The following is a 15549-nucleotide window of genomic DNA, read 5'->3' on the forward strand; positions in this document are numbered from 1 at the left end:
GTGGCCATGGGAAAGGCACTTAATCCATCATGTGCCATTACTTCCCTATCTGCACATTTTTCGATTCTTTTTTGATGCGGATAAGACTTTTTTTTTTTTAATGGGGAAACTCAAAAGCTATGTTGCTGTCTAGAGTGATTCCTGCATTTGGGTACATGCCTCTGAAGTGTCCAAACACATGAGGCTGAAATCTGGCCATGCACTGGTCAACCTTGTGGCATGTGTCCCACAGAAGGTGACTAGGGACCATGGGGCAGGCAGCTGTAGCTCGAGAGGCTGCATCACTTCGGTATTTGTGAAAATGCTACCCATAATCTGTGATGTGTCCTACAGAATTATGCAAAGGTAGAATTATTGTCCAGCCTAATAAACATCAGTAACACCCATAAAGTACTGGATGTCAAGTGCCTGGAGCCCTCAGCCATCTCTCCCTTATCTGGAATTGCTCAAGGTCAAAAAGTAGGCTTTTTCTTCCTCAGACTAATGATGCAGAAGCAGGAAAGGAATGATGTTTTTCCTCAGCTGGCCTCTTCCCATGCTACCACTCTGTTCCAACAGAGATGTAAAAATCACAAAGGCAACTACCTCAAGAAAAAAAAAAAAGCATAAGCTGTTTAAAAAATCCAAACCAGTTTTTAATTTCCTGCCACACTGCAGGCAGCATGGCAGAAGCTATCCGTGGTCTGAGAAAGGAAACATGAGAGGGGCTCAGCCTGTAACTTTTTTGTAGGAAATGACTAAATACTGAAAACTGTGTCATCTCCAGTTCAGCTTTGTGGCACTTCTCATACATGTTCAGTTATGAGGTGTGAAATCTCACTCCAAAACCAAATTGCTAGAGTAAATTTTTTTTTTTTTGGTAACGCAAAAGATCTTCAGAAACATCTCAGCAAAAAGAAAAGCCTGGTCAAGAGTATGGATTTGACCCCCTGAAATTTGGGCTTATGTCCCAACTTTACTCTCAGCTGCCGGCTCTCCCAGGACCAGCCTCACTCACTGCTCCATCATGCCAGCACCAGGCTGGGATTCCACTCATTGCACTGGCATGACCCCCGCGGGACTCCCGCCTGCACAAATCAGGCACGGAGCTGGAAATCAGCCCTCCCCTTTTTCCAAAAGTCCAGGCGACACAGTGAATTGCTCCTCTGTACTAAGATCTAGACTAATTACAAGTCAGGAAATTAATTATTTCCTGATTCCCAAAATTATTTATTCATTTGCTGCCAATATTTATTTTATTCCCTCATGTGCCATCACCAAATCCTTCCTTTATTTATGTTTACCTGGTTTATATTTTTCAATCTCACTTTTCAAGCTAAAGAGACACATTGTTTGAAACAAAGCTGAGTACTTTGAACCAAACCAATCCCACTGCACCCTGGAAGAACACGCAAGACTATTTTGCTGCAGCTATTAGAAAAGCAAATTTGCTCTCTGGTCTCCAGAATACTATTTATGATTTAGATTCCACAGCACAATTGATTACATCTCACTGTGCCCTACCTCACACTTACCTTGGCTAGGAATTGTTAATCAATCATGTATATATATAGCCTTAATTAGATTGTAAGCTCTTTGGGGTGTGCTGTTGGTGTTTGTGCAGTGTCTAGAGCAACAGAGCTCTGTTCCTTTTCCAGGAACCCTGTGCCACAACACAAATTCATAGATAAAAACCAACAAAACAATTAGAAAGAAATGGCAGTAGAAACACCTGAAGCTTAATTCGATCCCCTTCCCAGTCTTACAGAAACGGTAAGAGCTAATATGGACAGAGGACACGCAATGACACGCAACTAGAACAAGATCTGTGCTGTGAAAACTGGCGCCAGGCATTCAGAGAGTGATCAGAACTTGGCCTCCCATAGGGGTTGATGATCTGTTCAGGCCATCAGCATTGACATTTCCTGCCCTCTCAGCACTTATGGAATATTTGAAAGTGTCTAGCAGGCAAAGTTTCTGTCAAACTTCCTCTCTGCTCCTAGTCGCGTGTCCTAGATATTGTAAGTGCCTTATACTTGGAGGAGTCCTTCTGTCACTTTTTAAAGCATCTGCTCAGTTTATGTTTAAGGTGCTTTTCAAATATTGCAAAGGCACAGCCATTGCATAGCATTTTTACCAAATGTGAAGGATTCCAAGTATAGAAACACCTAAATGTGTGTCCTAATGTGCTATTACACGTTAGGAAACCACCTTCTTTTCCATGAACTACCAAGTTGCAACTCCTTGTTGCTACCAAGCCAGAGAGGGTGCATCAGTACTACTTGATCCAGGATTCATAATGTATCTAAATTTCATACTAACACCCAGACAGTGTGGCTGGACTAAGTGAGGCAAATGGAAAGTGTAAAAACTCTTCCCCATTAAAATGCAAAGCAGCTCTACAGAAGTTGCTATTTCTTATTAGCTAAGGCAAATTTTGATATCTGTGCCGTGGCTGTACTGCACTGTTGGAGTATAGTGTGAGGTCAAGAAAGCAAATGAAATCCTGCTAACTTACTTCACTGTCTAGGATCTCATAGATCTGGAAATACAGTCTGGGCTATTGGGTTATATGGGCTGAACCAGGTCACGGCCAGGCAAGTTTGTCAGGGGCTGCAGCAAGTGTGCAGACTTGGTCTTCAGAAAATTAACCTTTACTTGGTAAACTGGTCAGCAACCAGAGACCAAAATATGGGACTGAAAAATGACGCTTTGTTCATTTGGAGGAGAGCATCTCAAGGAGCGTTGTTTCTGCCTTGTCTAACACAAAAAGACAAAATCATGCTGGCTGAATATTTCTGAGCACATAAGGCACTCAAATCCCAGTGATCCCAGTGTCCTACTGGCAGGCCTTTGGACTCTTGGAAACTGTTAGACATCAGGATTGTCACTTGCATCAGAGCAGTGCCAAGAGCTCTCCTTGCCACCAAACGAAGCATGGCTCATCCACAGCTTCAAATTCCTTTACCTCAAAGGCACCATGGAGTCCCAGTGGAGCTGATGTGAGCCACAGGCTCACACCTTCGGGGTAACGTGCTTGTCAAGCGTTCATAGAAGAGAACGTTAAAAGTTTCATTTTCTGTTGTCATCTTTTTTATCGAATGAATGTGCAGCGGCTCTTAGTAGTGCAGGACCGTGGCATGCTGTGGCAAACCTTCCCAGCAAGTCTTGTGAAATTTGTTTCTGCTGATGCAAATGTGCTATTTGCTAGAGCTCCCCATTGCTATCTGATGAACTCCCATCTTATGCCTGAACGTGAAAAACACAACCCGCAGCCCAGAACGCGTGGATCACTGTGTTCTCAGGAAGTATGCAACTAATATAACTATTTGTGCTCTGTCTCACCGAGGGTAAAAAAGGGGTGAAAAAAACCCATCATTGCACAGCAAACTACCGGTCCTCACACAGGAAGGCCGGTGACTGCATTTTGGTCAACAAGCCTGGCTGTTGTGAGGAGTTATATTTTGCATTCAGCTGTAGCTCCCCAAGACATGCATAAGGAGATTCCTGGAATATCACTGTCGCTTTCTGGGATGGGAGAGCAGAATAGTCCATCACTACATCTCTTACAGTGGTTCTTTTAATCGGGCTTTTGTATTCATTAGCTGAGTCAGCTACTGAAACATCTCTAAGAAAGTTATTGAGTTAGGCATGCATCAGCTTTTGGTGGAAAGCTGTATCTCAAGTGAGAGATACAAGATATTATATCTGCATTTTCCATTAGATTATTTCAATACGTCAGCCATCTATCCCTCTGCTGTGACGACCAGACGTGCCCCAGAGCTTCACTGTGCCATCCTAAATTTGGTATAGGACTGTAAATGAATCTTCTGGATAAAAACATTTCATCATCGTATCCCTCACTCTCCATTACAGACCTTACCTGAATAATACTGTAAGAAATTAAGCAAATAAACCAGCTGAACGTAGGAAGGAACAGCACTTATGAACTGCGGGGGAGGATCCCGGGAGCCCAGGTCCCCCTTCACTCTGAGCCAGCAGTGGCAGGCAGGAGAGCTTCTCCCAGGCATCACCTCGGGCAGGGAACTCCACGGGAAGGATTGAGAGGGGGTGCACGTCTCTCTCCCCTTTCCCCAGCTCCCCCTTTCTTCACGAACTCCTTGGTGGTCCCTCCTGTACCATGACCCCGTCTGCCTTCACAGCTGCCTCAGCCCTGCAGCTCGACACAGACTGCAAAAGCCACAATGGGTACAAGCGGATCTTCCTCAGCTGCTGCCCACTTCCCAAATGGAATTTACACTTAGGTTTCTTATAGGGATACAGACAAATTAGCAGGAACTAACTTTTTCCTCTTTTAGGTTTGAAAAAAATATTTTTGACGTGAGTTTATTTTGCAGAGTGTATGTTTGATAGGTCTTTTTTTTCTCTCTTAAAAAGAATTAAAAGCTCAGCTTTCAAGATAAATGCTCTTCTGCATACATGTGCTGGTTTTTAGGGTTTTTTTATACAGACATACACACAGAGGCATTTGACTTTGCAGGCATATAACCTTATGTGTGCTGACAGCCATATCTTTGTATGTACGTGTGTATGTGTGTGCATTTGCACGTGCAAAAGAGAGAAAATGGAATAAATGGTTCCTGTTGGCTGGAAAATACATTGCCATTTCAAACTTCAAAGGGAGTATTAAAGAGAAGAAAAGAATTACAAGAAGTTTTAGAAATGAAAAATATTTTTGCATTGTCTCCTTAACACCAAGGGCTAAATCGTGCATTGTATAAATCCATCTCTTTCATGGCACGCTGGAAGGAGCTTATTAGCAATGGTTACATTGAATAGTGAATGTACAGATTCATTAATGTGTAATTACAGAATAAACAATATCAGACTTCTCTAGTCTGTTTTTCAAGGAGAAAAAAATATTCCACTTAACACCACAATAAGCCCATGAAAAGATACCAATTTTACTAGGATCTACTAGCAATGTGGTGGTAAGATTAAACAAATGTGTTGCTACACCAGAGGTAATGCCTCATTACCATTATTCCTTCCTCGTCTTTTATATGTGTTGGGCTCCAAAGCCACTGAAGTCTTTTGCTAGCACAATTATAATTTCTCATTTTTATTTCTACTTGCCATTATGTGGACAAATGGGCAGGAAGCTCAACTCCTCCCCAGAAAAGCCTAGTTCCCATTTGACTTCAAGATAAATTCTTGTAGGTCTGCACCTGCAGCAGACGAAGTCCCAGTGACCACACTGGCCGTCAGGGCTTCCCCACCTCCCCTCCAGCATCCAGCGCCAGGAGGTGCCACTTACAAAATGATTTGGATTCTGGGAAGAAAAAGGACAAACCCTGACTCGGAAAGCAAGGCACCATGTCAGTGCAGAAGGGATGTCCTCACCTCTTCCCTCATGGCTTCAGCCTGGGGAATCCAGGAGGGGTGCTCTGCTCTGGAGAGACAGAGACGTGCACAGCCCGAATTGTGCATACAGCCAGCTCAGGGTCGGGGTAGGGATGGGTCACGGACAATTCAACACTTCCCTTGGCCACATAGGTGTTTCCTTCCCTTTGCAAATCTGGGCACAAAAACCAAGCAGTGGGTCTCAGTTCACCCCACAATAAGGCAAATATTTCATAGTGAATTCTGTATGTGTGTGCGTTGTTCTCCTCTGAAAATAAATTCTCATATGGAAAAATCCAGAAAGGTATCTCTGAAACCCAGATGCAGCACAAGGGCTGCAGAGTTCCTTAGCTGGCAGTCGCCATGTCAATGCTAATGAAACCATCCCACTTCAACACCAACCACTGCCACCACTTCCGAGCATTGCAACACCTATTTACAGCAGGAAAAAACAGGCTCAATAGCTTAGTCCATATAATGCTGAAGTGCACAGTACTGTGAATGTGAAGGGACTGATCGCCCTCCAAAAAAAACCCTAAGCCATCATTAAAAATCAGAATGCAAAGCTCTTAGCTTAGGCAAAAACCAAAACACAAAAACCACCAAAGATTTGGAAAGTTCAAATCCATAGCGGGGATGTTGGCTGATCACAGCTTCTTACAAATACAGGATGCTTTTAAATGATGAAATATGGAGAATGAATATTTCCTCTTCTATTAATTGCAACACAAGCTGAAAGTGTCGCCAACTTTAGTTAAAACCCACCTTTCCATTGCATTAAACATTTCTGTTACGTTACTTAATCAGCAGGGAGGGCAAAATCATGTGCAGATACTGTCTGTTTTATGAAGGAATTAGTAATTCCCTTTAAAGCTCTCAATTTTTTTTTTTTTAAAGGAGGGGTCAGGAAGCAGGCGAGTTCTTACGTTGTTCCATAAAATAATCTAGAAGTTACTGAAAACTCTGGTAAGAGCCACTTCCTCAGAAGTAACATTTCCAGGGTAAAAAAAAAAAAAAACCAACAACTGGTTTATGTGAAAGTTCTCCTTACTCTTCAGTCTCTTCTGGGTTTTTTGTTGTTTTGTTTTGTTTTTTTCTCTTTAAACTCTGATATGTGGCTTGGAAGAGTGGAAGTCAATTCATTCTGTCACATTTCTGCACTTTTGCTGTGTTTATTACACTTCACAAATGAGATAATTTTGGACTGTCTTTAGGGGAGGAGAAATGGGGGAAATGGAAGGTGAAAACCAAAGAGCAAAACATGGACCTTAACTTTTCTTTTTGGATCAGCCCTGTTTTGGTTGGAAATTGAGAGTAATTCTGTGCTTGCTCTGCATTTACTAGTTCTTTGCCAGCCTTCAATGGGGTTCTTAATCCCATTTTTAGGTATGGATTTTGGCATGTTAGGGTTGAAATATTATTTACATCAATGGCATAGGAGTTACTCACTTGCAAAAATCCCATTTGGCGCCTGTGATGTTGCTACGGCTGATGGTGGAATGATAGATTAGGAACCTTCTTGGGATCTCTTCTTATGCCTATAAACTAAGACACCTAAATGCTTCGGGGAAACATGTCCCTAAACTGCAGTGGGTACAAGAACTAGGCACTATTCATAACTTAAAAGTGTGTAAAAAACAAAGAAAGAGAAGCACACACCAAATGGGTTGCTTTACTAGGTATTACGTTCCCTGCACGTGCACCTTTACAACACAGAGTTCACTCACTGGCACAGAAAGCATCTCACCTTGCAGGCTGCAGGTCTAACCTGCTTTTGGTCTGCTGCTCTGCTCGCTCGTTTGTTCAGGGAGGCAGCTAGCTGAGGCAGGCTGGAGTTTCCCACAAGCTCTCTGGAGGCCGAAATCCTGAGGTGCTGGCTGCACCACCGTCACAGGTTAACAGCTTGTTGCGGTCACACTTTTTCACCATAAATGACACGCCGAGTGCGAGCCTGCACTGGCTGCTGTGGCATACCTACCTACTGCACGTGGGGCAAAGCTTTTTCCAGAGACACCATCTTTTGGGGCTTCAAGAAACCTCACATAGTGATCTCAGTGAGAAAGGTTTGGGGGCAGATCTCTGTCCTGCTGCAGTAAGTGGTGTTTGCTCCTGACTTTAGGATTACAGCTCCCTCCATCCCCCGCTCTTTACCATAAAGGGCTTGTTCTACACTGGAGAAACCTGTGCTGGAGAAACCCGTGGTGGCACAGCCATGCTGTAAATCCTTCCCTGCAAATCTGTAACACGAGGATGCAGCCACAGTGGCACTGTGTTTGCACATTCTGCTGTGGGACAAAACCTGGGCAGCTTGCATCTGAGGGGAGAGCATCACTGCAGGTCCTCTGCAGCCAGAAACAGTCTCCTCCCAGGGAGCACCACAGCAGGAGCTGCAATTACAGAAGTGTGAGGAGAGGCTAAACAAAATCAAACCAGCAGCTTGTTCCAAACCAGTGCCTCTGTGGAGGCAAGTGGTCCCTACACTGAGCCTTAGTCCAGAGGTTAAGCTTTTTACTCAGGGTACAATCCTGAAGAGCACTCGGGTTGAACGAGAACTTGCTCAATGGAAAAAGCAAGCCTACAACAAAGAGCAAGCAAGAAACAATACAGACTAGAGGGACGGCTGGTGTTGGGAGGTCCATCCAACCTTTTGATGCAGAATCATTCCCTTAAAATAGCCTGAGGTTTATCAAGCTGCAGTTATAGTGGTCCTCCCCAGCTTAAAATATGCCCCCCTTCCAGCCAGAGCCCTGTATTTCTGTGTTGAGCTGCAGCCACGGCTGAGATCCTGCTAGATAATTTTAACTCCTGAGCTAGAATGGGGCTTATCTCTGAGGCACATCTCTTCTGCTCAGATAAAGACAACTTCCTCTAACTGCAGATTAGATCAGCAGGCTCAGTATCCGTACCTAAAAGCCACACAGCTAAACACACTGCATCTCTCCAGTTGAAGCAACGCTCGCCGCTTTCCAGCTCTGAAGAAAAAAAACTTGCACGGCTCCTGGGCTTTCCCTGGCTTTTGCACTGATGTTCCTTTCTGAAAGCACAGCAGTACCCAGCAGGCGCTCGTTGAATTGGCTGCAGCTCCACAAGCTACGCAGCTCTGGAGAAATAAGGGGAAAAACCCCGTAGCTTCACCACCCACTGCAATGTCAGGTTGCCACACAGTGGCAACAGAAACCATACTTCTACCACATGGGCCAGGACTGGAAAAACTCCTCGCAAAACTAAATAGAAATCACTGGAAAAGTACAATTCTCTTTTAGGATCAATTCTGTTCTCAAGGATTTGATTTTATCACACACTCTCATTGCATCTGAGCACAAATTTTTACATGCCTGCTTACACAGTGGCTCTGCCCCGGCTTTGCACGGGCTGAGGTAACTGTGCTAATACAGCACAGCCTATGCTGGGACTGCAGCACCTCTCCTTTCCAGACCGGCTCGCCCTCCCTTCGAGAAACTACTTGCAAATTTGCATTTTGAAAATGTTTACCCTCCATTACTTGCAGCAAGCATTTTTAAAGTTGATAAAGGAATTTGCCTTCAGTAAGAGGGTCATTTTCAACTGGCCTTGTGAAAATTCGTGCACATTTTGCTAAGTCCTAAGTCATTACATTGAGCAGAACTTGTCTCTGGTGGCGTGGATAATTTCTCAGCTTTCCAGTAGTCCTGTATACCTGGGCCTTCTGCACCTCACTCCAGCATGCTGTTTCACACTATGCACATGTAAAACATACCTTTGAAGGTTGGTATATACCATATATCCCATACAGGATATATAAGGGCATTCATGAAATTTGTCACATCTTCTCCCACTAAACCACCCCCATCCTCTTCCATACAAATTCCCAGGAGAGTTTTGCATACAAAATGAAAATAATCCTGATAAAAATATCTCCCACATTACCCTTAAAAGCAGGTAAGTCATACTGGCAGGGGCTCAGAGCATGCAATACCAGTCCATACTGGGGACTGGGACTTTGGGGCTAGAAATAGGGGCTTTGGACCAAATAAGAGGGGAAATTCCTAACTTCCCTATTTTTAAAAGTTCCTAAAATATTTTAGTTACAAGTTTTTCAATTCCTTGAGAAGCCTCCTCAGTTGGACTTTCAAGCCCTGTTTCATTGTGGAGGGTTAAAGACAATTCTTAAGGCTCTCCAAAGTATCTCGAAACAAATTTTCTCTCTGCTTTCAGAGCCAGTAGGACTACATCAGGTGAGACAGCAATTATCAGCAATTATTTACAAAGGCTCATCAGCTCCTACACACTTTTATACCTTTGAGCAAGAGAGGTGTCCATCTGAAACCTGAGCAAGTAAAACACATTACACAACCCTCCAAGTTACTTTAGTTCTCTGAATGATTACGTCTCCACGTGCACACATGCCACACGTGCAATTCGTTACTCATGCACAACGCGCTGCTTTCACAGCCACTGAACCCCTACAGGAGGAGCACGCAAAGACGTTTAGCTCTGGCAGCCTTTTTCCTCAGCCCCTTTCCCTGCCCTACAGAAGTGCTGGGGCAGCTGCGAGCTGGACCTGTCTCAAGCAACAGGACTGATTTTGCAAGCTGGGGTGGGGCACTTCCCCTTTTGGCTTTTCTCCCTTCTCCCCTCCATCTGCAGCCTTTCCACATTTTCATTCTGCCTCCACCCAGCTATGTGTGAGTTGCAGCAGATTGATGTAATGACAAGCTGTTGTGGTTGGCCTGGTGGCCCCTCAGCAATGCCTGTGTCCGTGCTCTCAAATGCCTGAGCTCCTTTTAAGGAAATAAAGCACCGAAGCAGCTCAGAATGAGGACACTCGCCTGCACCAGTAACTAGCTGCTCGTGCAGGTTACCACCTCTGAATGCCTGTGGCCGGCAGGGAAGACCCCAGGATGCGAAGGTTCTCAGTGATGCCAGGCACCGAGGCTCTGCAGCTACGCAGGCTTCTGCTTCAATAGCTGGGTTGTGGGAGGGAGGTAACATCAGTCACTTGACAGTTCTCACTGGAGGAGAAAAATTTCAAAAAGCTCTTTCCTTTTAATGTCTCCTCCCATACTAGTGTCCTGTATTTTAAAGTAGAGAGTTTCTAACTTCATATAAATCTCATCTGTCTTCTATTGATGTCTAGGATCACCTTGACTTGTTACTTTGGGCATCTTCTGTCAGCTCTCCAACAGTTTCAAGCCAATTTTGTGAGATTAATTCTCCCCACCTCTTCCTCTCAGAAAGAAGAATATCTGTATGCATTATATATTCCAGGTCCATCTGTAATCTGTGACTATGGTGATGATAACCTTTTTCGGTGAGAAACCCTTGACTTTTGTGTTGGAAGTCCAAATGGTCATCTTCAGCATCAGACAGCTGCCTGTGCAGAAATGGTGAGCCCACAACCTCTTTCTGAGGCCAGGAACGCTGTGAGATGGCTTTTTGGTTCTTACCCATCGATGGCCAGCTACAGTATGGGCAGTGATGGATAACAGAAGGTACTGCTTGCCTTTCTAGGCAAATGCTACCACTGCTGCAAATGGCTTTTTCTGCATGACGTGGGGTTTGACCTACAGCTTCCCACACGTGGGTTGATTTAGGATACCGTCCCAGGGCAGAAACAGCCCAAAATTGCAACCATCTACCACATACAGGATGTTCAGTACTGATTATCCACAAAAGGTGCACGCAACATTTAACCTAAAACTTGAATAGAGACAGTAAGAATCAGCAGAAGATATTTCAAATCAGCTCCTATGTTACAGGTTAGCATGGGAAATAGGGCTGCCCGTTCAAAATAGGCTGCAAAGCACTAACTCTTAATGGAAAGGAATTTCAGAGGGATGCATATTTCTACATAACTTACATCAAAATTTCAAAAGATATTTAGGAGAGATAGAAAAACAGAGTCTTTAGTGCCTTAAAGAGCTATGAAAATCTAGCTTTTTGCTTAACTGAAAAGGATCCCTGTGTTTTCTAGAAAAAACTAAATGTAGAGCAGGTGTGTGAGCAGAGTAAAAAAATGAAATAATAAAAAAGTTATAGGTGCCAGATCAGCCTGAAAAGGAAATTTGGGGTGGAGAAGAGGTCAAGGAAGGAAGAAGATCTAGTGGACAGAGCAGCATAAATGAAGTTTGCAGGAGAAAGCTGCTCAACACATGGTGGCATTCTGAGAGTCACAACATTAAAAATATAGCAAGCTCATCAAGGAAATGAAGAGACATAGCAGTGACCAGAACACAACTTTTAATATGTTTCTGCTTTGCTGTGCTGCTTGGCGTTATTACTAGAAACTGTTGATGACTACTTCCACAAATGACCTTTTCACATCTGCTTATCATTTTTTGCATTGGTCAGAAGCAACCTATGTCTTGGGTGCCTCTGTCAGGGGTCACAAGTCAAAGCATACATTTCGTGAACCTCTGTCACCTCCCTTATGAAATTTGCACCCTCTCTAGTCATTTTAAGTGAGACACTCAAAATCTGAAGGCACCCAATAAAATCTGGCTAGTTAATTGAGTACTTTAACTTCTGAAGTCTACTAGACCTTCATTCTCAGAGCGGGAGAGATGTTTCAAATGATTCTTTCTATCAGGTCTATAGCACCATGTTCAATTCTCAGTCTAGGGTTGGAAGAAGCAAGAAAGGAGATTTTTGAAAACACGCAGAGGAGCTAGACCCTATCTTTCTTTTCTAAAAATAGCTTATTTCCCCTAATCTTTGACCTTTAAAATGCTAAATTGATGAAAAAGGTAATTAAACTTTTGACTCCAAGGGTTAAAGGTTTCATGAAGTGTTACTACAAATCTGAGTAAGCAAACGGTCATTTGAACATTTCTATCTCACAGGCTGATTAAAATTAAAAACAGATTTCTCACCTAATTTTAGTAAGGTTTTTTTTCATTAAAAACCCCTGCAATTTCTATTGTTACCTCTATAACACTACATGTACAAAAAAGTCCTCCAGAGCCTAGTGGTCCTCTTCCATAAATGTCTGACTCAAACTACCCTTCCTCAGTGCATGCTGATCTCTGAGGGCATTAGAGATTAAGTGGAATGCACTGTAAATCATATGTTGAAAAACAGCAAAGTGCACAGGGGATTCCTGTTTGACGAAGGGAGCAGATGGGACATTAGGAAAATCACAGAGAGAAAAATTGTTGCCTGGTCATATGTGCTCATGCGCATCGCCTGTCAGTTATCATAGGCCGCAGTCTGTCTCCCAGCTACAAGATATATATAATATCAGTGGGTCTTTACAATACTCTCCCACCTATCTATCGTTTGTCAAACTATGTTTTCAGATCATCCTTTTCTACCTAAGTGCGGTGATAAATAGAGGTGAGAAACAGATCTTAGGACTTAGAGATGACAGCGCTGCACTGTCTACACGGCCGTGCCACTGCCTACTTGAAAAGACAGTCCCCTTCATCCCTAAAACATATATGGCATCATATAGGCCAAACACCACTCCTAAGGCATTGGCTTATCTCTAACGGATTTTCTTTTGACAATGATCCAGAATGCGCATAGCAATCATATGGCTCCTGATATGTTTGGAGCATGTGTTCAGACCCTTTCTGTAAAAAAGGAGAATTAGTTTTTTCAGTATACTGCTTTCAAAAAGTTATTTTAGGGCTAGAAAAAGTAGCAGTAGAAGAGGTAAGAGTGTATGCAGGTTTACAGAAAAGACAAACATTGCAAGCGCGGGAGTTGATACCTACAGTTAAGATCATCCATGAAACAGAGTACTGTGAATTGTCTTTGTTTCTGTTGACTATGGTAAATGTCTCACTACAAGATGTGACCCTTCAAAACCAAAGAGCTATGGGTAGAGAAAGTGGCTGTAGAAAAAATGTTGAAGTCAGGACATGGAAAATCTAATTTATTGCTGAGTGCACAAAGTAAAACTAATGAGAACAACAGATGGAACTGATCATATTTAGGACACCAAAGATAACATTTTCTCCTTCATTTATTACAGTAACTTTTAATATAAGTTTATATTGATATGTAATTGAACTATTGGGAGAATCGTTACATCATCAGCAAATATAAATTTCATCTTTGCTGGTTCTGTATGATATTTGCGAGGTGAAGTAAATTAAATGCAATCAAAAATTCTGTGTGTTTATTTGGGTTTGAACAAGGGATTTTTTAAAAATTATTATTATTTTTTAAATCAAGGCTTAAATATTTTGTAAGGTTTAGTTACTGTGGGAGAAAGGAGGCTTAACTCATTTTACTGAGGTGACACACAAGCACTAAAAGCAAGATTTTGTCTAAAGACCTTCGAACTGAGAAACAAAGCACTAGGGAAGTGACCATATTATTAAAAAACATTTTTTAAAATTAATTTGTTCGTAAGGTATGTCAGTATGCATGTAGGAGCTGAACTTTATGCTCACATTTTTGGTTAGAGGGGATCAAGTGTTAAATAACGTGAAGATGCATAAGATGCTGCATTCTCTACTAGCTAGTGCTGGAGTTTGGGAGTAGGTTCTATTCCTAATGCTGACACCATCGTGCTGTATTACCTTGACTTGCTTATTTTGCCTTATGTGCCTCCCCTTCCACCTTTTTTGGACTTCCTTAGACAATAAACATTCAAAGGCACTTGCAATCTTTGTGTAACCAGTCTTCTACCTTGACCCTCATTCTTAAAATAGGAATGTAAAAGTGATGAGCAATACTTTTATTTGTGGATAAACACACATATTTTGATAGTCACTCCTCTCCTGAAATATTTTTATTTTATAGGATATTGATCACAGCATTCTGGCAGTCATTGTCCTTTTTTTTTTTTTTTCCTACTAGTAAACAAGCATCATGCTCAAGTAATATCATCTAGTCTTTTTTAGTGGACTACATGTGAGCTGATGCATGCAGTAGTCAGCAGCATTGCTAGTCCCTGGTGTTGAGTCTGGGATCCCTAAGGAGAATCAGCATTTTGCAAAATCATCTCTGGATAATAATTTATTTTAATCCAACAGACTTTATCACTTTTGGACTTTTACCTAGAAGAACAAAATTTAAGTGTTTCCTAAAGTTCTCCCAGTTTTAAAAAAACAAGGGTAAATGAAGATCAGCTATTGGAATCTGAAACATACAAATACTCTGTGTGTTCTAATATGGCATTTCTGGAGAAATCTGAATAGCAGATAACATTCAAGATAGCATTCAAATTAATAATACCTGAGACTTTACTGAATTTTTATCAAATCTGAGTCCAGATAATTTTGACCTGGAACCACGTATTTAATTCCATTTCCTACACAGACTGAAAACCATCTTTCCTGTGGAGAATTTCATGCAATCAGTCATGCTTTAGAAATAAGATAAACAGTAGGATCTTCATAACTTCTCTGTGAATGAGAAGGCTTGCTGTCCTTCAGAATGCCTTTCCCAAAGAGAAGGTTGCACAAAAACCCCACTAAGCACCTCTGTAATCCTGTGCTGAGCCAGATGAAAAGGCACAGGACCTGCTTGCGTACCGGCTTGCTATATAGTACCTTAACATTACTGGCATATCATATTATGTACTAATATTTCTTATCAGAGTGGACTAGTCATCTTACCCAAGACTCTCTCATTCTTAGCACTCTGTTGTCCTCCAGTACTAGTTGAAAGGTCCTCCGGTACAGGCATAGGTTCATCTGCATCATCAGGGACATCACTAATTGGAGGACTTTCCTTTCCTAGTAGTGAAGAAAGTAACATCAGTGAGTCATCAGAGTAGCCTCATTTTCAAATAATATCATAAGAGGAACCACAAACAAAATAAAACTTAACAAAAAACCCTAAACACTACTAAAGCATGACATTCTTAGGACCAAAACCTGCTGTCCTGCAGAGAAAGCTTCTTTTGAATACAGGGGAATTATAATTGTGAAAAGAATGCATGGCCAATGTCTCTTCCAAATTTAGTGGAGTCTAATAACTGTGTATCCTTTTGGATATCTGTAATGCACATGGATATTTCTCAGCTGCTATGCTCAGAAGATCCAGGTTAGCCAGCATAGACTGACAGATTACAAAGGTTATCAGATGGTCATCTTTGCAAAAACTCTTCTTTCTTCCACAAATGCTCCTTGAGGGCACATCTGGATTTGCTTCAGTGAAATAGTCTGACCCACAAGCATTCTGGGGCTCTAACAGAACTACCCAAAAAAGAAAATTTTATCTCCAACTAAAAATTCAACTACATCTTCAGCAAGCTTCACTAATACCCAC

At 42.2% G+C, this 15549-nt stretch overlaps 1 protein-coding gene across 13 annotated transcripts in view; it reads right to left on the bottom strand.

The window, feature by feature from the left end:
• The window catches only part of IKZF1 (IKAROS family zinc finger 1), a 70574-nt gene that overhangs the window by 33574 nt on the left and 21451 nt on the right, over window positions 1–15549 (bottom strand). For all 13 annotated transcript variants that reach the window (XM_054816889.1, XM_054816886.1, XM_054816891.1 and 10 more), the window contains exon 3: window positions 14895–15014. In XM_054816889.1, coding sequence (XP_054672864.1) covers window positions 14895–15014 — 120 coding nt within the window. The remainder of the gene's footprint in view (window positions 1–14894; window positions 15015–15549) is intronic.

The sequence above is a fragment of the Grus americana genome, chromosome 2 (assembly GCF_028858705.1).
Source record: "Grus americana isolate bGruAme1 chromosome 2, bGruAme1.mat, whole genome shotgun sequence".
NCBI lineage: Eukaryota > Metazoa > Chordata > Aves > Gruiformes > Gruidae > Grus > Grus americana.